We start from the raw sequence: 27,233 nt of genomic DNA, 5'->3' as shown, positions 1-27,233 counted from the left end.
AAAAAAGAAAAAAATGGTTCCTAAGAACAGAATTTTTAAAATCAAAGTTCTGGCAGTAAAAGAAAATTCTGAGAGTACTAATATAGTTGGAAATTACCAGAGAAGTGGGGTTTCTAGTTTTCTGAATTGAGGAGGCCAAGGAGGTCAGAGATCATGTAGTTGTATGAATTATGTATAACAGTGACTCCCAACCCTCGCAAAATGTTAGAGTATCTTGGAAATCTTAAAAATATACTCAGGGGTCACACCAGACTCATTAACTTAGAATCTCAAAGCTCTGTTGCCCACCCTAGATATCTGAAAATCATACGCTTAGAAAAACTCCCCAGTTTATTCTAAGGTGCAGACAGGGTTAAGAATGATTCTTAATAATATTCATAGTAATAGTAGAGAAGATGGTAACTATGTGCAAAAATAATCATGGAATGTCAGGAGAGGCCACAAGACTGGTTGATGACAACAATGAAGAGAAGTAGAGACTGGTGCAACCTGATAGCATGTACCTCAAAAGAACTAGGGTTTGGAGGAAGCAAGGAGATAATCTATGAAGAAAAATGAGAAACAAAGAGGATATAAATAGGCATTACTTCTATACACCTTGGTATGTGGAGGATGGAAAAGCATTCCCCATTTTAGAAGACTACCGTTAGGAGGGGATACAGTGGCCTTAGTGAGCTAGGATTTGGTTAAAGGAAGAAAGTAAAGTGAACATTCTGAGAAGAGGCTGAAGATACAGGAGTGAGTGCTGCTGATGGACAGAGGACACAGAGGAAGGGCTTTGGAGGTAGGTCAGCTTCTAGGAGAAATACAAAGTCATATGGACTCTGTTTTCTGCTAGAAGGCTGAAACTCATGGTAGTAACTGAGGTAAGTAATGAGGGGACTCACAGTAGGATTAGTCTTGACAGATTCACAGGGGAAATTTGGTAATCAGTTTCCAAAGTGTGGTCCAAATCAGGAGCCTAAGCATCCCCTGGGAACTGGTTAGAAATGCATGTTCTCGGAACGTGCCTCCGACATATTGAATCAGACCTTTTGCGCTCAGCATCTGTTTCAATAGCCCTCCAGCGTGAACCTGATGCATGCTTAAGTTTAAGAACCATTGATCTAAAGTCTTTACCTGGAAGGTATAAAACAGCCGGGGGTCTGTTCAGTCTTGAAGATCAGGGTATTGAGATAGCTTGAAGAAGAGGTTATTTATGTCACTTCTTGCCTGGGTTTAAATTGTGACTCTTGGGGCATCTATCATTGTGGAATTAAAACCTGAAAGTGACATGAAGATCTCCTTCTGATGTCTGATGTCTCTCAAAAGCCAGGGTTTTGTTGCACAGAGAGGATGAGGGGTGTAAAGGCTCCCCTTGTTTGATTTGGTTGTTCTCACAGAGTCAGTGCTGAGCATATATGGGTGAAGGCTGATACATATAAATGCCAATAAGAATAAAAATTAGAATATATATGACCAAGGGAAATAACCTCAACTAATCAAAAGTTTATAAAATGAGTAAATTAGACTTCGTGAAAATTCACGAGCTTATTATTATTATTATTATTATTTTGCTGTGGACTAGAGAAAACTTTGACTTTAACTAGTTTTGATTTGTGGTCCAATATTCTGTCCTAGCACCAACATTTCAGATTATGACTTCAGGGCAGCTCTCATATCTTCCACTCTTAGTATTTAGAGAAACCAAAAGACCATTTTTTCTTATTTTTATTCTCTTTGTCTCTCTTGAAGAAATATTCAAACGAAATTTTCTATAACATTACAGCTAATATTTTACAATGTAAAACTAATTCATTGAGGTCATATATTGTTTGCTTGCAATCGGTATTAAACAACTTTTAATTAAAAGCAGACTCAATCATAATTAAAAGCTAAACAAACAAAGAAGCCCTTTCAAATGCTCTTCCCTATAATTCATATGTAACTTAAAATTTGTAGACTATGGCCAGGAGTGGTGGCTCACGCCTGTTATCCCAGCACTTTGGGAGGCCGAGGCAGGTAGATCACCTGAGGTCAGGAGTTTGAGACCAGCCTGGCCAACATGGTGAAACCCCGTCTCTACTAAAAATACAAAAATTAGCCAGGCATGGTGGCGGGCGGTTGTAGTCCCAGCTACTGGGGAGGCTAGGGCAGGGGAATTGCTTGAACCTGGGAGGGAGAGGTTTCAATGAGTCGAAGTCGTGCCACTGCACTCCAGCCTGGGCAACAAGAGTGAATCTCCATTTAAAAAAAAAAAAAAAGGTAGACTAATAAATTAGTATCCCATTGTATTGAATGTGGCCTTAATTTTGAGAACCATTGATCTAAACTCTATGGAATAGGACACTTTCTTTTATGGTCACTACCTACATTTTTAAGATAATAATGTTGCACCTTGGAAGAGAATTTCTTTATTGCTATTTAAGGAAGTTTATTAACTGAAAAAACATATAAGCACTTTGTATTTTGGCTTTCTCTACAGCTTGCTTTGCTCTCGTGTGCAACATACATTTTATCTTTTGTTTAGTTTTATTCTCAATAGTATAAAATATGAATTTCGCATCACTCATATCCACTTCTCATTCCTTTAATATCTGAACTTGCAGAAACTGAACGAGTCAAAGAGGAGGTTGGTGCTGTTTCAAGTAAAAAAGGTAAATGCAGCTTAAAGATAAAGATGTCATGACTCTACCTTATTTCTGCTAAGGTTTCTAACAATGTATTGTTTTGTGCTTAGAGAAGAGCTCTATTTGTTGATTTTACTAGTTTGTTAATATAGAAACAAACCTATTTTGCACAAGATTTTATCGTTACTGTTCTAAAGCAAAAACGTGTGATTCCTTTAGGACCATAAATTAAAGCTAGTTATGCTAGTCAAATTGCAAGTTAATTTTGAAAAATTATAGAAATGTAACTGTTTAAACTCCATAGGATCCCCATCATCTGGAGAGCATTCGACTGCAACATACTGCCTTAAGAGATTAGGAATCAAATAAATGAAACTTTAACTGAAAGTACTCACATGAACAAAATTCACTTTGTTCAAGAATGGTATAAAAATATGAAATGTATTATGTGAGATGGTGACTTGGAAACATTTCACTTTAAGAAATACATTGGGAAGTCTGAAATGAAATCAGTAATGTAGCCAATGTCTTTGGAAGTATAGCAAGAGACAATTTAATAAGCCTATCCTCAAAATACACTTATGCATACACACACACAAACCTACACACATACCCTTACACACATACCCCATTAAAACTACGTAACAGGTTCTCCTAAAAGACTATTTTATTTCACATGCTTTATAAAGAAAACATATAACAGGATTGTAGGGAGCTATAAAATATATATGACACATATTCACATACTCAATCCCAAACAATGTATACATATGAATATAAATGAATATAGGAATGTAACTCAATATCTAATATAAATTTATGTTTCTTAATAAATACAATATAAATTAATGTTATTATATAAATTAATTTATTGATTATTTTATATATACATATATCTCTATGGGAAAGCAACAAAGATTAGATAGTGAATTCTTTAAGAAAAATATGAACTGTATTTGAAAGTAATAATTAGAAGCAATTAAGTTACTGATATTAATAGATGCTCTCTTTCAAATACAACTCTATTGTTCTGAATTCACAGTAGATAGGGATAAAATCTGTTTCCTAGTCATCTCTTTTTCTTATAATCTAATATTTGTGATGTCAATTTTTAACTAGGTGATCATGATACATCTTTCATTGACATCATTTGTACTGTAAATGGCAGAGTAATTTATTTATCAGCGGTTCTTATTATGTGGTGTCATATTCTGGAATCGACATTGCTCATTGGTATTAAGTGAAATGTGGGTTAAACTTGTTTGCTTCAAAAAGAGTAACTGTAGTAACAAGAAAAAAGTGAGTCTTAATATAGAGTCAGAGAAAATCACTAACCTAGACATAGATGCAGAGTTCATGGGCCCAGTAAGTGAACTTAAGGCAACAACACTGATTTATGTTGAAAGAAGAACAGAAGTGTGGCCAACTTATGTTCAAAATTTAGACAAGGCTAAAAGCAACAAATGTCCAAACAGCAGAAGATAGGTTTCTTTTGGAGTAAGATTTTATTTTTATTTTATTATTAGTATTTTTTTAATTTTTTTGAGACAGAGTCTTGCTCTGTCACCAGGCTGGAGTGCAGTGGCTCACTGCAACCTCTGCCTCCCAGGTTCAAGCAATTCTCCTGCCTCAGCCTCCTGAGTAGCTGGGATCACAGGCACGCACCATCACGCCCAGCTAATATTTGCATTTTTAGTAGAGACAGAGTTTCACCATATTGGCCAGGGTGGTCTCAATCTCTTAATATTGTGATCTGCTCACCTCAGCCTCTCAAAGTGTTGGAATTACAGGAGTGAGCCACCATGCCCAGCTGGAATTAGATTTTATATTCAGAGCCTTAGTGAATCCATGTTGTGGAAGACAGTCTGGAGACACAGTTAAGAAGCAAAGATTGAACTCCTAGTAGCTGATCCGTAGACTCTGCACTCTGTGTCACTGAGAGCCTGGATATTGTTAGAAGAAAACCCTTGGCCAAATTATATTTAACAGTGTTTAATTGAGCAAAAGATGATTCATGAATTGGGCAGCTTCCTGAGCTAGAGTAGTCTCAGAGAAACTTCAGCATAGCCCCATGGTGGAAGGATTTCTGCACAAAACAAGGAACATAACATACAGAAAAAGAAAGTGAGATACAGAAACAGCTAGATTGGTTACAGCTTGACGTTTGCTCTTTTTGGACACAGTTTGAACAACTGGTCCTCTTTGGTTGGCCAAAACTTGGTGATTAGCACAAGAGTAGATTACAGCCTGTTTCTACCTCCATTTGGGTTCACTATGTACAGAGAAACCTCTAGGTCAAACGCAAAATAAGGAGGCAACTTCAGGCTAGGCTTGATTGAACAGTATTTAGGGTAGAAATACAAGCTCACATAGTATGGGCTTCAATCAGGACAAATTGGAGTTAGCAGAGAGACAGAATTGAAATTGAACCATCAATTAGTGAGCTCACCAAGAGTCCTCAACCAAAAGTGCTCACTGAAAGAGTATGGCCAAACATTTTGGTTGGGGTTAAGTAGACTTGCTTGTCAGGCTTGGAGGGAAGTGAAAGGAAATAAATTATCTATCTATTCACATACATTGTTGACATCAACTACTTTGCTTATAGCTGATTATAGATATTATACCCCAATTCTCAATTTAAATATAATTCTACATACTGAGTTTATTTTCAACTACAGAATGAACAGAAGTAAGTGTTCTTTTCAAAGTGACATAACTGTTTTAAAACTCATGAAGGGTTTTACCAATTTGACAAATTACAAACAAAAATCAAAGGAGACTTTTCTCATTTGTCAAGTAACTTGTTCATCTCCTACCTCTCACTGACAATCAGCCGTGCGTGAAAAAAAATATTGTTCTCATCACGTATTTACTACCCAAGCCCCAAATTCCGCAATACTTAGCATACTTTACAGCTTGTCCACCTCTAGCCTTTCACATGTAAGTAGAAGAAGAAAGTAATTTTTTTGGTTTTTAAGGTATTAAAAAATTGTTCTAAATCGAGGCTTAAACTAGGAACTGTGTGCAATGTTAAGTGGTAATTACTAATTTTGTAATTGTTTTAAAGTTCTTGAAGATGAAGAATAATATTTTAAGGTGTTAACTGTAATGTGTCTATTTATACGTAGCATAAATTGCCTTATCTCAACCCTACTTTTACGTCATATTTTATTTGGAGATATATAGTATTTAATCATTAATATAATATCAGTTTGCTAATTTATTTTGATTTTCACCTTGCAGTTTTCTAATCATTTTCATATTTACTCACCATATATTTATGGGTTATATATTATATGAAAAATCAAGAAAAATTTTAAATGTTAATATTGTTCTTGAGTTATTTAAAATACTAAAAATATGAGAATCTTTATTAAGTCACTAAGTTGGCCTGAAGTTTTACCATCAATGAAAGTTTCTTGTATTACCATATTTCAAGGTTGAAAGCCATCAGGCTAGAGATACAGATAAAGTTCTACCCAAAGTTTAAAAATTAATTTTACCTGGGGAAAAGACAATGTTTAGGGCATAAGATGACTTTAGAGTTAAGCCTTAAATAAGAGATGGGGTTTTGCTATGTAAATAAGTTAGAAAAAAAATATCCTGGGCATAGATTTCAGAGCAAGGCAAAGTGATACAAATTTATAGTATGCATATGAGGAACAGCAGTAATCTCAAGACCATTGTAGGAATTAATATAACCTGGGCTAAGAATTCAGTAAAAGGGCCTTATTTTAAAATTGGACTTGATTCCATGGGCAATTAGCGGGGTGGTGAAAAATTGTAAGTATATAAATAACACTCAAACGTATGCTTTAGGAAGAGTAACTCATAAAGGAAAATTTTGAAATAGGCAGATTAGGAAGATTCTCAACAATGTAGTGACCTGTGTTAGGACCTGGACTAGGGCATTAGTTATGAGATTGGAAGGGAGAGAAATTTCGTTAGCTCTAATAAAGAAGTAGATGCAGTGGAATTTCATAACTGATGATAAGCTTTGGGAGGGAAGAAAATAAAAATAATGTAATGACAATAGCCTTCTTCAGACTGGCTGCTAGAAGAATATTGTTAATATTCTTAATAACAATGAAAAAGAAAAGCGAAAGAATTTGAAGAGGAAAGGCAAGATTAATTTTAGATAAATTTAAGTCAAAGTGCTAGTAGCACATGAAGGTAGCATCACATAGGTAGTTCTGGAAGTAAAACTAGAGCTCCAGACAACGATAGGCTGGAGATGGACACATGGGTGCCCTTTGCGTGGAGGTAATTGAGCTTGTCGCAGTGAGATAAAGCAACACTTATATTCGCATTCGTTTGGGGAAAGAACAAGGAGAAATATAAAAGCAGACTAAAATAACTTCAGTAACTGCAGAAAAAAAAAAACTTTCAATAGAAAAGTGGTGGTCATGGGATTTGTCAGGTACATAATATATTAATAATTTTCAATACAGAATTCTCAGGGGAGTGACACTCAAAAAACTAAAAGAGTGACAAATCGAATGAGGAAAGAGGGAGTGAAGTGTATGAGAAATGATGATGAAGATAGTTGGCTGGGAATAAAAAATAGGATAGTAGCTGGTGTTTTTATTTAACCTATATCCATCTCTCTCTCTCTTTTTTCTATTATACTTTAAGTTCTGGGGCACATGTACAGAACATGCAGTTTTATTACGTGGGTGTACATGTGCCACGGTGGTTTGCTGAACCCATCAACCCGTCATCTACATTAGGTGTTTCTCCTAACGCTATCCCTCCCTTTGTCCCCCACCCACCAACAGGCCCTGGCGTGTGGTGTTCCCCTCCCTGTGTCCATATGTTCTCACTGTTAAACTCCCACTTATGAGTGACAACATGAGGTGTTTGGTTTTCTGTTCCTGTGTTAGTTTGCTGAGAATGATGGTTTCCACCTTCATCCATGTCTCTACAAAGGACATGAACTCATCATTTTTTATGGCTGCATAGTATTCCATGGTGTTCAACCATTGTGGAAGACAGTGTGGCAATTCCTCAAGGATCTAGAATGAGAAATACCATTTGACCCAGCAATCCCATTACTGGGTATATATACCTAAAGGATTATAAACCATTCTACTATAAAGACACATGCACGCATATGTTTATTGCGGCACTATTCACAATAGCAAAGACTTGGAACCAAACCAAATGCCCATCAATGATAGACTGGATAAAGAAAATGTGGCACATATCCATCTCTCTTTTAGTCTCAGAGGTAGTGTTTCTCCTTCCCTTCAAGACCAGTTTCTCCAGTTTTTCCTTCCAAATCAGTTATCCATCCCATTTTCTGGCATCCTCCTCTTTCTTGTTACTGGCATTGTTCCTCATCTTGGAAATGTTTTTTCCCTGATTCAAAATTATTTCATTTCCTTGATTTACATCTTTCTCTCTCTCTGTGTCTCTCTCTCTGTCTCTCTACCATTTTATCTCCTTCCCATGTTAGCCAGCTTTCTGAATGCTGGAGTCCTAGTGCTGCCTCTGGCCTTCTACAAAGACTAAGCTCCTGCCCCTGCCATGCCACTGAAGCTCCAGCCAGTGCTGATGACATCATCATTGCTAAGCCAACAGAACCCTTCCATCCTCATGTTACTAGATTTCTCATTGCATTTATTACTTTGTCTCTTCTCCAAACTTCTCTGTTGTTAGGTTACCATGACAGTATAGTCTGCCGGTTCTCTCCATATAGTTGGCCTTTATTTCCGGCTTCTTTGTGTTTTTTCTTTCATTTGTTGCCTGGTAATTGTTGGTGTTCCTCATAATTCATTATTAATCCTCTGAACTTCTCATTCTGTACCATTTTCTTTTGAGATATATCTGCTTTCAAAGTTGAAACTCTGCCCTATATCACGAAGTTTTTTCAATCCTGTGTCCCCATCTCACAGTTTTATATGAATTTCAGGCTCGTATGTTCAACTGCCCAATAAATACCTTCAAATCACCTTCCCAATAGTTAATGCATGCTGGGCTTAATACCTAGGTGATAGGTTGATAGGTGCAGCAAACCACCATGGCACACGTTTACATATGTAACAAACCTGCACTTCCTGCACTTCTACCCCGGAACTTAAAATAAAACTAACACTTAAAAAAAAAAAAAAATTCCCCTTCACGGCCAGGCGCAGTGGCTTATGCCTGTAATCCCAGCACCTTGGGAGGCTGAGGCGGGCGGATCACGAGGTCAGGAGATAGAGACCATCCTGGCTAACACGGTGAAACCCCGTCTCTACTAAAAATACAAAAAAAATTAGCCAGGTGTGGTGACGGGCGCCTGTAGTCCCAGCTACTTGGGAGGCTGAGGCAGGAGAATGGCGTGAACCCAGGAGGTGGAGCTTGCAGTGAGCCGAGATCACACCTCTGCACACCAGCCTGGGAGACAGAGCGAGAATCCATCTCAAAAAAAAAAAAAAAAAAAAAAAAAATGCCCCTTCACATTCAACCTTTCTTAATCTAAACTCCTCATCTTCTCTTTCCAACTTACTGTTTCTGTTTCTTGAGCATATTTTCTCTTATTTGTAGCCATTACTACCATACTAATTCAAGCCTTCAGTGTCTTCTGCCAGAACAACTGAAATAACCTCATGCTGCCCTCATGTTTTTATTTTTATTCCACTAATATTCATGTAGTAGAACATCCCAATAGCCACAATAATTCAGTCAAACCACAAAACTGAATAAACCGCTTAAAATTTAATACTCTGTTCCCCAGTTTTCCATAAACTAAAATCCAAGCTTGTTAAAATGGCATATAGCATGCCTCAAGAACTGGCTCCTATATCCTTTCCAACTTCATCTTTAGACATGCCTTGTTTTCTATGCTACAACAATCCCATAATGCTATGTTCATAATTCCGAGTATGTTAGAAGACTGTAGGAAGATTGCAGCAGGAAGTGATAGCCTTGTGAACAGGTTAAGTAGTTAACATCACCTGAGAATTGATGAGAAACCTCTCTTTCCTCTTTCCACTATAATATGCATCTGGAGACCAAATTGATGCAATATTTTTTCTTTCATAATTAGTGATTTATTCCAATGTTTCAGTCAATGACCGCTCCAGGCAGTACCTGTAAAATCTGAATAGATCCTGGACAGTTCTTATATTTCTGGCAGTTTCTTATATCTTTGGAAATAATAGTTCATCATGCTACAGCTGTAGGTCTACCTCTCGGAAGTAATATGTGTCATATGAGAGACACTTCAAACCACTGCACAATATTTTCTTACCACTTCTCACTTCCTCACCACTATTCTAGCATACTTCTCCTCCAGACAAGTCTCACTTCTCCTTTAAAAGTACCTACTAGGGTGGGCACGGTGGCTCACGCCTGTAATCCCAGTGCTTTGGGAGGCCAAGGCAGGTGGATCACCTGAGGTCAGGAGTTCAAGACCAGCCTGACCAACATGGTGAAACCCTGTCTCTACCAAAATAATGATAGTAATAATAATAATAATAATAATAATAATAAAATAAGTAAATACAAAAAATTAGCTGGGTGTGGTGGCGGGCACCTGTAATCCTAGCTACTTGGGACACTGAGGTAGGAGAATTGCTTGAACCCGGGAAGCGGAGGTTGCAGTGAGCCAAGATTGTGCCATTGCACTCCAGCCTGGGCAACAAGAGCAAAACTCTATTAAAAAAAAAAAAAAGTACCTGCTAATACTGCTAATAAAGGGCATACATAAGAGCCTCCATGGGTGATATAGCGAAAAAAAGGAGGGATGTCAACTGTATTGGAGATTTGTGTGCTGAAGGAAAATTGTAGGGAAGAATAGTGAAATAAATGCCTGAAACTAAATAAAACCAATGTCCCAGCTCCCAATTTAGCTCAAGAATAGCCCTAATCTGGGCATTACGTTCCAAGTGTGTTAACTGCTTTGTTTCCTTTTCATTAGTTTTGATTTCTGAAGTGTGAAATACGAATCTATTTTTTCTAAGTAAGCTTCTACAAATGTAGAAAAAAGAGAATTTCTTCACTCAGCACTAAAGGATATTCCAGATATCTTGTGGTATAGAAAGAGAAATTGATGACGGTCTTCTTTTGACTCCAGGCAGTTCAAAAATTCACTTACTTAGATGAGCTATTTATTTCTAATGTTTGCTCTTCATAGAATTAGAATTGATGAATTTTACATTGGAACCAGAAATGAAAGGATAAACATTTTATGTGAAATGTCATCTTCTCTGTATAGATAATCAGCATTTCCAGTGATCTTTTGTGAGCAACAAAAAACATAGTGCTTTAAAGGACTAGCCTCCTCTATTTAATATGTGTGCCAGGAATTATGAACCTATCATTGGAAAGAAAATTTGGTCTTTATAGGTAAGTCACATTACAGTTGTTTTCTGAGAGACATTTACTCTTCAGGGGATTCAATTAAAATAACTAAAAAACACATATTTCCTAAACACACTTATAATGATTATTCTGAATAAAAGAATTATGAATAGGAATACCTACCTATGTGGCTCTTTTATAGTTACAAATGGTCAATGTTTTATTTCCATGTTGATTTGAGACAGAACATTCATAGAATAGACTCAGGCACCACACATCTTACTAGCCTCTTATAGCGTACATTGTAAAGTGTAGCTCTAATTTGGCTTTCAAAGGTTTCTGCATTTGGTCCTATTCTCTAGTTTTAGACTATCCCTTATCTCCTCTCTGGAAATCCTCTGCTCCAACTACACTTCCTCTAGGAACATCTAAGTCTTTCCCACTCCTTTGCCTTTCCTCATGTATCACTGGCTACACTTAAAACCTCCTTTTCCAGGAAAACCACTAACATTGAAACTGATCTCTTTTCTCTCTCAAATGAAAGTATTTGTTATCAAGACATATCTTTTGTCAAGTGATACATCCAACCACAAAACAAATCTATATTAATTAATTATGTTAGGAACAATGCTAGGTGCTATGGTAAATGTAAGTAATACGTTTCTAAGTATGCTGTAAGTCAAAGAAAAAAAGTGGAATTTTGGAGATCTAATGAACAAATGTGTGATAAAATTTATATGCTTTTAGAAACATTCATCAGAAAAGGAAAAAGGATGAATAACAGATAGCTAAGAAGTCAATATTTTTTAATTCATAAAATTAAACCCAAAGAAAGTAGAAGGAAGAGAAATAAATGAAAGAGCAGAAGCTATTAATTTAGAAATCAAATAGTACAACAGGAAAAGTCAAAATATTATCAATAAAATACAATAAAAATTGTGAATGCTTATGAAAATATATTAAGAAAAAAAGAGAAGGTATAAAATATCAATATCAGAAATAAAAAAGATCATCATTATAGATTCTATAGATAATAAGCAAATAAAAAGATTTTCTAATAAACTAAAACATTTTAATAAAATTAAAATTTTAAATTTATAATTGTAATTCTGTTTCCCTCCCTCAATTTTAGCCAGATGGTTTCACTGGTGATTTATTTCAAATATTTAAGAAAAAATTAGCACCAATCTTACATCAAATTTTCCAGAGGATAGAAAAAGAGGTAATATTCTCTCATTATATGGGGTGAGAATGACTTTAATACCAAAACTTAATTAGAGCAATATATATATATATATATTTCTTGTGAACCTAGAGGCATAGGTCTAAACAAAATATTAGAGATTAAGTCTGCTAGTATGTATGAAAGACAAAATGCAGTCAGCTTGGCTTAATCTCAGAAATGCAAGCTCAAAAAAATTAAAATACATACAAATTGATGTAATTAGCCAGAATAAAAGGAAATTATATTCATCATAGTAGATGCATTTGATATAATTCATCACCAGAGTAGAAACTTACTTAACCTGATAAAACATCTGCAAAAACCATTAGCAAGCATCATACCTAATGGAAAAAATTAAAGGTTTTCCCTCTGCTAATCAAAACAAAATAAGGATGTTTGCGATCACCACTTCTATCACACACCATAGTGGGTTTTCCATCCAGTGCAGTAAGATGAGAAAAAGATGTCATAAGTATGCAAATAGAGAAGTAAGAAGTAAAACGCATTATTCACAAATGATATGATTATCCCCTTAAAAAATTCAAAACAATCTATAGAGGAAAATTGCTACAACTGAGTAACTAGCAAGTTTTCTGCATAAACTGTCAAATGAAACATAACTTTGCTTTAGAAATCAAGAGCAAAACTTTGGAAAATAAAGTGAAAGATGACTACGATGCTGTTCTAATATGATAGCATCAAATCCATAAAATACCTCGAGATAAATGTAACAAATTATATATAACATTCTTGAAGATCTCTTACATTTTAACACATTTGTGAAATTAAGGAATACAAAACTCAATGGAAGGATATTTTATTTTCACCAATCAGAAGACTTGATTTTGTAAAGATATCGATTCTCAGATTGATCTATGGATTCATCATAATACCAGTCAAAATTCTAGCAGATTTCTTGTGGTTGCTATTGTTTTATTTAAATTGATAAGCTGGCTCGATTTTCATATGAAAAAGCAAATGTCTAAGAATAGCCAAGACAATCCTGAACAAGATCAAACTGGAAGGTTTGTAGTAGTAGATATTAAGAATTATCTTAAACCTACAGTAGTAATTAAGACTGAGTGGTATCAGTAAGGAAAAAAGTAAAATTTTATCTCACAATGTCATACACAATAATAATTCAGTGGATTGGGTTTCTAAATTTAAATGATTAAAAATTATAATGCTACCAGGAAAAAATGTGGAAAATTTAAAATATAACCATGGTGGAGGCAAATCTTTTTAAATAGAATACAAAAAGCATGAGTGACAAAGGAAAGACTGATAAATTGAATTTAATTACCATTAAAACTCCTGTTAATGTAAGCCAGAATGAAAAAATGTAAGTGGAAGAAGACATTTACAGTATATGTATACATATGTGTGTGTATATATATATATATCTTTAAAAAGACTCATTTAGAATATTACAAATGCATACAAATCAATTTAAAAAACATTAAGAAATTAGGCAATAATCTAAAGAGGCACTCCACAGAAGAAGTTTTCTAAATGCCAATAAGTATATGAGAAGCAGGTGGCATTATTAAGTATCAGGAAAGACTGAAATTAAAGCCAACATGTGATACTACTACATAGAAAGATGATATTTTTCTAAGAGACAATATTAGGACTTGTGCAATTTAAAAGAAAATTATTTTGTTTTATTTTATTTTATTGTTACAGTGTAAGGGAAAGATATGAATGAAATTAGTACATCCTTTCCCTACTTAGATTTCTTGTGCTTCCAGAATCCTATTGCTAGTGTCTGAAATTCTGGAGAAGTTTTAGCCATTATCTCTTCAAATATCACTTCTTCCTCACATTCTCTAATCTTTTATTTTATAAGTTCAATTGCATGTATGTTAAGATGAATTATATCTTCTCTAGGTCTGTTAACTTCTTGTATATTTTCCATCTTTTTGTTTCTCTAGGGTGAATTCCAGGCTATTTCTTCAGATATTTATTTCTACATTGCAATTTACTCCTTACCTACATCTAACTCATCTATGAACAATGTTAATGTTATTTTTGTAGAAATTTTCTTTATTTTTCAAATTTAATTTGCCTTTTAAAGAAAATGTATTTTAGCCCTAAAATAAGATTGGATGAATAAATAGGTGTTAGCTTGTAAAAGTGAGATGTGTTTTAGGCAGAAGTACATAAAATAATAACAGCTTCTATTTACTGCGTTATATGGCCGCCACGGGGCTGATTTTCTTAAATTGTTTTCACTTAGACCTTAAAACAGCCCTCGTAGCACGATCTGTGTTTTTAACATAAAGAGTAAGGCTCAAGGTAAAATAATGTGCACTCATTTTTGCAGCAATTCAGTGGTAAAACTGGACTATACACTCTAAAACATTCATTGCTCCTTCTTCTAGGACATATAATCCATTAGAATAACCAGAATTGTGGTTGCCCTTCAAGGGAATTTGATAATTCCAGGCTAAACTGCATAGTTGTTTTCTGGTAATAAATCAGTTCTGGAAAGTCATCTCAGGAGTATCTTGGGACTTGTGCCTTTATTTCAGCATTAAAGGCCAACTTGCTTAACCCTTTCCACTGTCCTAACCCTAATACTGACTATAATCTAACAAAAACAGGAAAATAAAGAACATAGCATTCATTGGCATTTACCCTACAATACCTTGTGTTATATAAGATTTCTCTACAGGTGTGATTTGAGAGGTTCATACATATCTATTTGCTTTTTAGTTTAACATTTTCCTTACTTCACAGTCATATGGTTTGCTCTATTTTTGGGTCATAACTGGGTAAAATAATAGGTTACTTTCCTGGAAATATAAGTTATTTTTTCTAACCAGTGCATATTCAATTTTTTGGATATATTTTTGTTTCAACAGATATAATTAAAAGTGAAATTCACCTCATTTTCTCCCTCTCTCCCTCTCTCCCTCTCTCCCTCCTTCCTTCTTTCCTTCTTAATTACATTGACTTTTTTGAAAGATCAGGACAGTTACCTTATAGACATTTTGAATTGGTCTGATTATTTCTTCACAATATGGTTTAACATGTTCTGTACATCCTGTATTTGATTAAACTGAAAGCTAAATCTGGCTTAGCTAAATTTCAGTTGGATACTTTGGAAATAATACTTTAGAGATGATACTGTATATGCCACACGGCACCTCATCAGGAAGCACAAGATGTCTGGATGTCCTGATATGAATGAATGTTTCTAAGTTTCATCGATGGGTTAAGTTGGCTACAGACACATTTCTTCATTTTAAAGTTGTGTTTTTTCCTCTTGCAGTTCTATGTGGGATGATACTTGGGTGCAATAGCAGTAATCAGTTCCTCAGCAATCTTTCATCTAATGGTTGCTAATGAACTCTGAATATTTTCTTGAATTAGTTCTTTCAATGGGGTGCACCAATTCTGAGTGAATAATTTGTACTGTTCTACTCTTCGACTGTCAACTACTGTAAATAGGTAAACAGTGAATACTTCACTGAGAGCAAAACATCTTAGAGAAAGGCTACAGCACCCAGATAATCCTTTTTGGGTTACTGATGATTTGGGATAGTTTCATTTAATATTTAAATGAATCTAAAGCATGACTACACTATTCTTTCAGCTGATTAAACCATGTTAAGTGTGAATTTAAAGGAGCATCTAGTTGACATTTACAAGACACTAAGTGACTCCAGCAATAACCTGGAATGTAAGTAGATTAATCATAGTCCTGTCAAGTGGAATTCTATGTAGAGCTTGTTTATCAAAGCGGAGTGTAAAGGAATAAATCAGATACAATTGTAGAAATGAAGGCAGAAGAATGCAAAGGATTGTCACTTTTTTCTCTAATTCTTTAGATATAAAATCTGGTTTCAATTGCATTATTAGAGAAATGAGAAATGTTTAAGAAGCTTCAAAATAACTTGTGTAAAAGAAAAATTTCGTATTAAAATAACTCCAAAATGCTTTTTTTTTTTAAATTTTAATTTTAATTTTTTTTTTTTTTTTTTTTTTTTTTTGAGCAGAAGCAGTATTTCTGTCTGGAAATCTTCTTTAAACCTTATCTTTGTTTTGCAGCTGTACCTGGAAAGAAGGAAGAGAAAACAACCAAGACAGTGGAGCAAGGTAAAAAAAAATGAAGGAGGTTGACATTATCTTCTTTAGAAAGACAACAGCATGCGGAGGAAAGCACTGGATTCAGACAGGCGGAAGACAATAACCTTTAAGTCTGTTGCTCTTTATCACTGTCCTTGCATGTATTTCTGTGCCAGGGAGAATGTGAGACAGCAATCTGGGTTGGTCTTTCTTTTGTGTAACTAAACTTTGAATATCAGTTCTGAACAGGAAAACTCTACAAACTGCTTAATTACATCAGGAGACATGCTGAAGATTGTTGGGAATAAGACAATGATCCAGGGGAACTGGTAGACATATTCCTATTTGATTTGTGGTTTTAACACCACCTTACTGATCATAATTTGAAAAATAAAGATAGCCCAATCCTATATATGCAACAACTATTTCTATTGCTTGAAAAAAATAATATGTAAAAGTTAAAATGAAGAAAACAACAGCAAAAGTAAGTGGAGTATATTATATGACATATTATGCCTTCAACTATTCATTCTCCCAAGAGGTCTGAAATTTCAGTGTTATAAACTATAATGATATAAAATAGTTAATGAATTTTCTTTGTATTTATGTAGCTATATCATAAGTAGATCACTCCAGACTCTGCTTGAGAAAAAATGCTATAGTACACTAAACTTAAAACATTTAAAGTGATGTGGTTTCGCTTAGAGCTCAAGTGTGCTAATAATTTTAATTGTTGTTCCCTCATGTCTTTGCTTTTATATAATAATACTATATTTATTATAATAAATTAAATTAGAACTTGCAATAATTTTGTCAAGAACAAAGTCTAAATGATTTCTCCTTCAAATCTGAGATGCAATTAAATTTATGAAATTCTAATATCAGAAGTTAAGAACTTTTGACATAAATATATCAAGAAAATCCTTCAATCCCTCACATGCCAAATAAATAAACTAAAGTTAAGAATTCAGTTAAGTAAAAAGATTGGTTAAGAATTTATTTCCTTGGGCTTTTCAAAATAAAATCCCATTATAATTGCATGGAAAATGTTTTCCAATTTATTTTGGCTTCTGGGGACTCTGAAATTTTACAATTCAGTAGATGTTTCTGTCGGTTTCTTTCTGAAGAAGAGTGGAATTTTAGTTTCTGAAACATAAAGTGGAAACACTGGATCCTAATTTCAGTGTGTTCAGTTACACACGTTTCTGAGTCTAAATTTATGCTTTAAAAAATAAAGATAATTATCCCTGACCTGCCTATCTGACAAGATGTTGTACAGGTCAAACACGAAAACATATGTGAAAGGATATGAACATTTTTAAACTTCTAGATAAGCATGTAACACATACTTAGGCATTTTTCTTTTCTTATAAAATCAATTTCAACACAGATGACATAAATTACCAAACTACTTTGATTTCATTGAGTTTATAGCTTTCCCACTCTAGTATAAAAGTGCTGATTACTCATGACATTCATAGGTTGTTTTCATAGCCACAGTATATCAAAAGAAAATTGACTAGAATATGAAACACCCACGCTAATAATAGTACCAAACAGACAACTGATTTGAAAATAGATTGTTTCTTTCTTCTTATCATCACATTGGTGTCAGTTTCATTAATTCTATAATGTCTCCTCTAGTGGACAAGAGACTGGAAATGGTTCATAGAGATATGATCTTACTCCTTCAGATGATTTTATAATTTTGTCTACTAAAATCTTCTTTTTTATCTTATCAAAGCTTAGGCTCTTGGATTGTGTGAAAAAGATGAGGTTCTTTCAATGGCTATTTTTATATTGACTTAGTAAATCATTTCAATTTTAAATATTGTATGACAATGGCCTCATAATTTTCAACCATAATCATAGGAAATAATATATTTGGATATTTTGCATATTTTTATGATAGTATATTACTAATAACTGATATGAAAAATAGATATTTTGTGTAGTATGAGAAGTGATAATGACATTCTATAAATTTTCTCATATTATTCTAATAGTTGTGCATAATGCTTTAAGACTTGTATACTTTGCTTTCTTATGTAGTTTTTAGTTATCTTCAGAAGTATAAATAATCTATTACTAGTTTATAATTCATTGAAATACGGTTAAATCCTCTTTAAAGATTTATTTTTATTTATTTGTTTGAACATGTACACTTTATTTAGAAAAATTATATGATTTTTGTAACTCTTAATGGAGTTTAAGTACACTTTGTGATCTAAGTATAATTGTGCATATTGAATCTCTGGACTTAGATACTTATGGATATTCCAGTATCTCAAAATTAAGTTGAAAGTTTTATTACACAATAGCGTAGTATTCAATTTCTCTTAACAATTAAAAGTCACTTCGAAAGTCAATTAAGTAGAAACAGGACAAAAAAATATTTTTGGGAAATTAAATAAAATTTGATTGTCTACTAACCATCAAGAATAAATTTTAACATAATTAGTAATCATTTTATTAAGTGTAAAGTTGGAGCCTGTTGATCGTAAATGTATCAGAGTTCACGTCACTATAATAAAAGATTCAACTTTGCCTTAAATTAAGGAATGTTTCAAAATTCATAAATAGGCTAATTTGTGTCCACTTGAAGAGTTTCTTTCTTTGCTTTTGATGCTATTCTGTAAACAATGGTTCCCTATGTAATTGTAATAGTGTTTTACATTGTCACAACACCAGGCAAAACCCAAGTGCTATTGCAAGTTTTGTAAATCTGTCACTGTCCTCATCCACCTTATCAGATTCTTCTCTTCTTTGTGTATGCACTGGTCCTTTTAAAATCTGTGATGTATACTGATTGTAGGTTTATTCCGTACTTTCAAGTGAATGTTAATAATATCTAAGAGTCATGATTTCCCTGAGAAAATTTTATCCATTTGAATATAATGAATGTTCATATTTCTTGGTGTATCAAAGTTATAACAAAAGAGGGAAACAATTTTTCATTTAAAATCAATGAAGTAAAACAAGATTTAGTTAACACAATTGTATTTAATTATTTGCTTAATATGTATTATAAAATAACTTATTTGCACATGTTGACTAAGTCATGCTGTTGACCCTCAATAAATGTTAAATTATAATAACAATATTATAGATTCCTGTGAATTCTAAACTTTTTGAAAATACTTTGTGCTTTGTTTGTTTAATATTTATTGAGCGCCCACAACTGGCTAGGCGCTGGGGAATGGGTATGAGGGGTATGACATGGGCTTTGGAGAGAAGATGGTCTATCCGAAGGCAATGCATGAAAATGAGCATACTCTCCATGTTCATGTAGTTTATATATTTTCAAGAGAACCATTAGCAACTCAGTTCTCCACTCCACTGTCTCACTTACTCACATAATACATTTTACTTCTTCTTACTAAACAATTTATTCTTATAATTATTTTATCTCATTAATGGGAAATTACTTTCTAGTCCCTCCTTTTTTTTTTTTTTTTTTTTTTTTTTTTTTTTTTTAGAGACAGAGTCTCACTGTATCGCCCAGGCAGCTGGAGTGCAGTGGCACTATCTTGGCTCACTGCAAGCTCCACCTCCCAGGTTCACGCCATTCTCCTGCCTCAGCCTCCCAAGTTAGCTGGGACTACAGGTTCCCACCACCTTCCTGGCTAATTTTTTGTATCTTTAGTAGAGACGGGCTTTCACCATGTTAGCCAGGATGGTCTCGATCTCCTGACCTCGTGATCCACCCACCTTGGCCTCCCAAAGTGCTGGGATTACAGGCGTGAGCCACTGCGCCCGGCCTAGTCCCTCCTGTCTTAACTCTTTCCTCCCACTCACCTTATTCCTTTAATAAGAGACAGATCTAAATCCTACTTATCACAGCAGAATAATACATATTCAATGGAAGTTTGTATTGTTACATTAATTTCTTATAGAGGTCTACTTGCTGCCATGCAACATTTGAATCATGTGATTCAGACATTGGTAGGATAGCCATTCAACACTAAAGAGAATTTCAGCCCCCCAAAATGGGCAATGTGTGTCAACGATGTTTGTGAGGGAATAATCAACTTTATGTGTCCCTTTGACATTCTAGACAAGATTATATAAAATAAATTAGAAATGCATTATAATGTTCACCATACGATACAGCAAGAAAACACTTTTTGAGTTTAAGATTATTGAGCTGCTGTTTTCGTTTTTTATCTATTAATATTTACTTTCACTCTTACTATTATGCTGAAGCCGCAGTGGGTTGTATCTCTTTTTCCCTTAAGAATTTTTAATAGAAAGTATATTACAAGCTGCTACATTACAAAGTTGAGTGGTCAGAGCAAAGATTGTTTCCTGAGAAATTTTGTTTCCTTTTTATTTACTTTTTTCTTTTATTCACGGATTGACTGTCCACTAAAGGCCTATTTATGAAAAGAAAAATGGATTGGTATACACTATCTTAGATAAAGTTCCTTACCATCAATTGCTGTTGCAGATCCTGGAACAAATTAATGAAGTTTAAGTTTCATACTCTAAAATTAAATTGCAGACATAATCTGAAACCATCGGCCCTGTGTAAAAACGCATTGTTACTGTATTCTCATTGTAAATTAAGTCACATATTTCAGGTCAAGTAATTTTAGTAATGAAAATGAACGTTTTATCAATATTTTACACAACATTTACCTGCATCTTAATGACTATTATTACTCCAATTTTTATAGACCGATGATACAGTACAAGCTAGTTGTGAAGCAATGCTTTAAAAATCAAAATTTAACTCAGATCTTGGAATGGCAAAATAGTAGTTAAAAAGTTTTTTGGCTGGGCGCAGTGGCTCACGCCTGTAATCCCAGCACTTTGGGAGGCCGAGTTGGGCAGATCACGAGGTCGGGAAATCGAGACCATCCTGGCTAACACGGTGAAAGTCCGTCTCTACTAAAAATACAAAAAATTAGCTGGGCGTGGTGGCAGGCACCTGAAGTCCCAGCTAATTGGGAGGCTAAGGCGGGAGAATGGCATGAACCCAGGAGGCAGAGCTTGCAGTGAGCCGAGATCGTGCCACTGCACTCCAGCCTGGGCGACAGAGCGAAACTCCGTCTTAAAAAAAAAAAAAAAAAAAAAAAAAAAAAAAAAAAAAAAAAAAAAAAGTTTTTCGTCATTATGACCTGAAAATCTGAGTTTTACTTCACTTGATTTTTACACAGAAAGAAAGGGAAAAATTCTTTCCCAAACAAAACATCTACATCCTCATTTCAAGCCTTTACATTACATTCCATCGTCAAAAATTCTTAACTTGGAGTTAGCACTTACAACTTTGGCCTTCAAAGAAGAAGTAATTGATGATAGCCAGTGGCGATTATAAAATACCTGCTTGAACAATAGAGCACAGAGCTATCTGGAAATAACACTTCGGGCTTAGTTTAGCTCTATCAATAATTAGTTCTGTGACTGGGCTACTTATTTGCTTGCATTGCCTTTTTTTAAATAAGCAAATACTATTGCATTAAGCCATCTCTAAAGGACCTTCTATCTTTAATATTGTGCACTTCTCACTTATAAGACATGTTTTCCATGCTCGAGACATTTCCACATCGCCCCCAATGCTGAAGAACAAGCTGTCTTCCGATTGCAAGCACAATCAATCAACAGGAAAGTCCAATTTAGATTATAAAATGAAAATATCTTAAAATATTATTTAAATTTACTAAGTGGACTGATAATATTTAAAGTTTTGCTGATATGTTGCAAAAATGTCTCAGCAACAAGGCATGCTATCAGATGCCAAATTAGATGACATAAAATCCTTTAAGTATGATTGTAAGCATGAGAATTAGTAATAATAGCACACAGGATATAGAAATTATGCCCTTGATACATGCACAAAAATACTATAAAAAGTGGAACAAAAGAATATACTGTCTCTGGAGATAGGATAATGCAGATAACAACTGTATATGACTGGTGGTTTCTGATTGTTTTTACAACATGGCAATAATTACTTTGTACTGTAAGTCAGATTTTCACATATTCTGTTAGCAAAATTTTGCAAATTGATACAATGGCAGGAAAAAAAGTTTGGCTTTAGGATATTTAAATCCTTATCACTGGAAGCTATAAATTTAAATTCCTTAGAGGGTACCACAAGTGCCTTTGCTACCAAGCCTCAGTGTGACTTTGTAGCCAAGGCTCACTGCCTCATTATCCCACTTTCTCCATTCAAGAATCCACATTAACTTTCACACTCCATGGTATTCTTATGCTTTTTTTTATGTTTGAAATGCCTTTTTAATTCTTCTTTCATGGCAAATTTTATCAGTTTTTGAATCCATCACAAATGCCAGTGTTTCTGTGAAGTCTTCTTTCATTTTCTCAGGTCGAGTTTGCCAGTCTTTCTGCCATGCACCCAGAGTTCTGAGCCCTCTATCGTTGTATTTAATCTGTCTGTGTGGATGCATTACAACACAGTTCGAACTCCACACAGTCTTCTTTGTTCTTCCAGGTCTCAGTAGAAAAGAGACACTCAATAAATATCTATTAAATATAATACGGTTTATATTTTAAAACACAAACTTGTGTCCTCCTTTTATAATATCATTTTCAAGAGAAAGGACTCGAGGGCTCCTGGACTTCTTTATCCACAGGGGAGGCATGCTGTCACTCTGGTAAGCACAACAAAAAGAACAGTTTCCGGTGTGTTGAGAGGGCATTGGCTTTTATTTTACTCCAACCAAACCCTTTTTGAGAGTCTTGGACCTCAATTTTCTTTCTGTATACATATCCATCACAAAGATTACAACACAGTTAGTGTGGAGATTTTTTAAAAAGATTAATAAACATCTAAAATATAAAAAATCAAATTCAACAATACATAAAAAGAATTATATATGACCAAGTGGAATTTATTCCAGATATGCAAGTCTGCTTCAACATTTGAAAAGTGTTTAAGTAATCTATAACATCAACAGGCTAAAGAAGGAAAAAACACATGACCTTATGAATAGTAATGGTAAAAGCGTTTGAGGTAATCTAGCACCCATGGTTGAAAACTCTCAGCAAACTAGAAATAGACAGAAAATTCTTAAACTTGATAAATAATTTTTACAAAAATCCTATAGCTAACATTCTATTTAATGGTGCAAAATTAAAAGAGCTCTTGCTGGGGTCAGAAACATGACAAGGATGTTTGCTCTCATACCACTTCATCAACATTATACTGAAAGTTTTAGCGAATGCAACAATATAAGAAAAGGAAATAAATGGTATATAAGTTGGGAGAAAAAATTAAACTGTATTTGTTCAAAGATGACATACTTATTTATGTAGAAAATTCCAAAAACTTCCTGGAACTAATCAGAGAATATGACAAGGTTTCAGAGCACAAAGTTAGTATGCAAAAGTCAATTGCTCTCATATATCAGTAATGAAAAATTTGAATGAACAAGATTAAAAACACAATGATCACTTATATTGTCACCAAAAACATAAACACTTAGGTACATATTTTAAAATTATGTATAAGATCTGTTGGAAGGAAACCACATAAAGAAATAAACAGAAACTAAATAAATTGAGAAATACTCCATATTCATTGATAGAATGACTCAGTACTGTCAAGCTGCCAATTCTTCCTAAATTGAGCTACAGATTTGACACAATTCCAAAAAAATTCTAGCAAGTTATCTTGTGGCTATTGACAAACTAATTCTAAAGTTTATAAGAAAAAGCAAAAGACCCAGAAGAGCCAACACAGCATTGGAAAAGAAGAATTAAGTGGCAAACTGACACTATTGAACTTCACAACTTACTGTAAAAATACAATAATCAAGACAGTATGACATTAATGAAAGAATAGACAAATAAATCAATGAAAGAGAAAACAGAACTCAGAAATGCACTCACAAAAATAGAATCAGCTGATCTTTGACGAAGGAGAAATAACAATTCACTGGAGAAAGGATAGACTTTTGAACAAATGGGTGTCAAAACAACTGGACATCCATAAACAAAAATAAAAAAGACAACAAAAAACCCTCAAAAATAGACTTTACATCCTCCACAAGAAAATTAACTCAAAGTGGATCATAGATCTAAATGTAAAACATGAAACTATAAAACTCCTGGGAAATAACGTAGAAGATTTAGGTGTCCTTGTGTTTGACAATGATATTTTAAATAAAACACCAAAGACACAGTCCATGAAAGAAAAAAATTATAAGTTGGGCTTATAAGATATACAGATGGCAATAAACATATGAAAAGATGTTCAACATAACATATAATTAGATTAAAACAATGAGATACCAATACACACCTATTAGAACAGCTAAAATGCAAAGCACTGACAATACAAAATGCTGGGGAGGATGTAGAGCAACAGAAACTCTCATTCTTTGCTTGCGGAAATGCAAAAAGACAATTTGATAGTTTCTTAGAAAACTAACCTTACTCTCACGATGCAATCCAGCAATTATGCTCCTTGGTGTCTATCCAAATAAGCTGAAAACTTACATATATGCAAAAACCTGCATACGAATGTTTATATCAGCTTTATTCATATTTCCTAAAACTGGGAAGCAACCAAGATGTCCTTCAACAGGTGAACAGATAAATAAATTCTGGTACATTAATACAATGAGATTTTTATTCAGTGTGGAAAATACATGAGCTCTCAAGCCACAAAACTGCATAGAAGAACCTTAAATTATATTTCTAAGTGAAATATGACAATGTGAAGAGTCAACATGTTGTATAATTACAACTGTATAATATTTTGGAAAAGGCAAAACTGTGGGGAAAGTTAAAAACTCAGTGGTTACTAGGGTTTGGGGAGAAGAGAAGGGTGAATAGGTGGAGCACAGAGAATTTTTAGGATAATGAAATTATTCTGAATTTAACTGCAATGGCAGATATGTGTCATTATACTTTTGTCCAAATCTATAAGAAGTATAAAACTAAGAGTGAACCCTAGTGTAAACTATGGATTTTGGTTGATAATGATGTATCAATATTGCTTCTTGGATCGTAATAAATGTACCACACTCTTGAGGGATACTGATGGTGATAGAGCCTAAGTGTGCTTGAAGAGGGTGTCTTAGTTTGGGCTGCTATAACAAACTGCCATAGACTGGGTGGCTTACAAACAACAAAAATTTATTTCTCACAAATCAGGCTGCTAGAATGGTGATGTGCTGTGAGAGCCCTCTTCTGGATTGCAGACTGCTGTCTTTTTGTATCCTGACATACAAAAAGAGGGCAAGAGAGCTCTCTGGGGTTCCTTTAATTTTTCTAAGGCCACTAATTTTATTAATGAGGGCTCCACGCTGATGACCTAATTATCTCACAGAGGTGCCACCTCCTAATACCATCACTTTGGGAGTAGGATTTCAACATATGAATTTTGAAGGGACACATTCAGATTGTTACAGAAAGAATGTACAGGAACTCTGCACTTTCTGATTAGTTTTGCTGTAATCATAAATCTGCTTCAAAAATTAAGGTCTATTAATTTTTTTAAGTGCATGGAAATCTTGAAGAATTAGTCCAGTTCACTAAGTTAATTTTGAAGTATATTTTGAAATTCTATACAATGAGTAGCAGAAAGATACATTAAAAGTCTCCTTTATTTTGATTATATTAATAATTATTCAGTTAACATTTTTTCTTATATTCAATTATATTTCTTCAACTCTTCAATATATGTCATCTTATAAATTAAGTTTCATTTTGAACAGTTACACTACAATGATAATGATTCTTGAGATCCCACATAAATGTGTTTTAGGACAGGATTTCTATTTTAAAAATTTCAAAAGACAATATAGAATATGTATAATGAATAATATTGTTATAGAAATAAAGAATGTATTATATCTTAAATGAATGGATTATCAGAGGTTATTACAAAAAAATAAATGGTCAAAATGTGTAAATATATGTATGAGATTACTGAACTTTGGAAAGTCACTCAAAATTTCTTAGACAACAAAAAAATAAAATGTGAGGTAAACATTAGATTTAAATATACATAATTTTCATTTTTTGTCCAGGAAAACTATCAGATATTGGCCATTTCATTGTATTTGACATTTTTGCCAGACTAGGATTACGAATTGGAAAATAGCTAATCGTGAAAGATGCTTATAATGATGATCAGGCTACTGTGTAAAGATTTGACGAGAAGTTTCCTGATAAAATGTGATTGGCACAAAATTTAGCAAATTTATTAACTCATTCAACAAATAGTTGTGGAATTTCTAGTATGTGTTAGACTACCTAGTTCCTGCTTCAGATATATTGTTTACAAGACTGTGGCAGGCTGGCAATCATAAAGAACACTGATGTTATCTGGTGATTCAAATGTACACCCTGTTCGCTTTTAGGGACAATTTGTGGTGATATCTACTCTATAATCCAGGAAGCTCCCAGAGGCATAGTGTAGCAGTTTAACACTAACTTTGTCATCTCATAGCCTGGATTCAAATTTTCCATTGGTAATTTACTAGCTGTGACCTTGGGCAAGTTATTTACCTCTTAGCTTCAGGTAAAATATCTATAAAATTATGGATAACACCTACCTCATTGGAGACAAGTGAGAAGTTGAAGCGATCTTATGTTAAAAATGCCTAACTACACAAAATAATGCTTCATCATTATACGTGGATACCAGAATTTCCTTGAGCCCTGCCCTCAAGGAAATTACAATATTGTAATAAAGTTATTATCTTAATTTAAACACGGAAACTTTGACATCTTAAAATGACGAGACTCCACTAGAAAAATTTCATGACTAATAAAGTTTTCTTTGAAAAAGTCTTCTTTAGTGGTTCAGTAGCTAACCCTGTCGCTAAGATATCCTAGTTCATCTCATCTACCCAACATTAAAATAGAAGTTAACAGAATGCATATCTAATTTCTTATCAAATAAAGGAGGGCTAATTTTATGTTTTTGTATCTTTACATACTGCTGATCTTTCTGAAAGAGCTGGATAGAGATGAACTAAAGTGCACCCTACCAATTTTGATTAGTAGTCAGATTATTAAGGCGCATAAGGATCAGAATATCAAAGTGTGTATATATG

At 33.9% G+C, this 27,233-nt stretch overlaps 1 protein-coding gene across 50 annotated transcripts in view; it reads left to right on the top strand.

Annotated features, from left to right (window-relative positions):
• TRDN (triadin) overlaps positions 1–27,233 on the top strand; it is a 410,256-nt gene that overhangs the window by 257,318 nt on the left and 125,705 nt on the right. For all 50 annotated transcript variants that reach the window (XR_012433400.1, XR_012433399.1, XR_012433398.1 and 47 more), the window contains 2 exons: positions 2,589–2,636; positions 16,180–16,227. Coding sequence is in view for 45 of the 50 variants with exons in the window: in XM_074036974.1 (XP_073893075.1) it covers positions 2,589–2,636; positions 16,180–16,227 (96 nt within the window). In the remaining 5 variants the exon portion in view is untranslated. The remainder of the gene's footprint in view (positions 1–2,588; positions 2,637–16,179; positions 16,228–27,233) is intronic.

This window comes from Macaca fascicularis, chromosome 4 (assembly GCF_037993035.2).
Source record: "Macaca fascicularis isolate 582-1 chromosome 4, T2T-MFA8v1.1".
In the NCBI taxonomy this organism is placed as follows: Eukaryota; Metazoa; Chordata; class Mammalia; order Primates; family Cercopithecidae; genus Macaca; species Macaca fascicularis.
The sequence above is the reverse complement of the archived record's forward strand: the minus strand, read 5'-3'. Positions and strand labels throughout refer to the sequence as shown.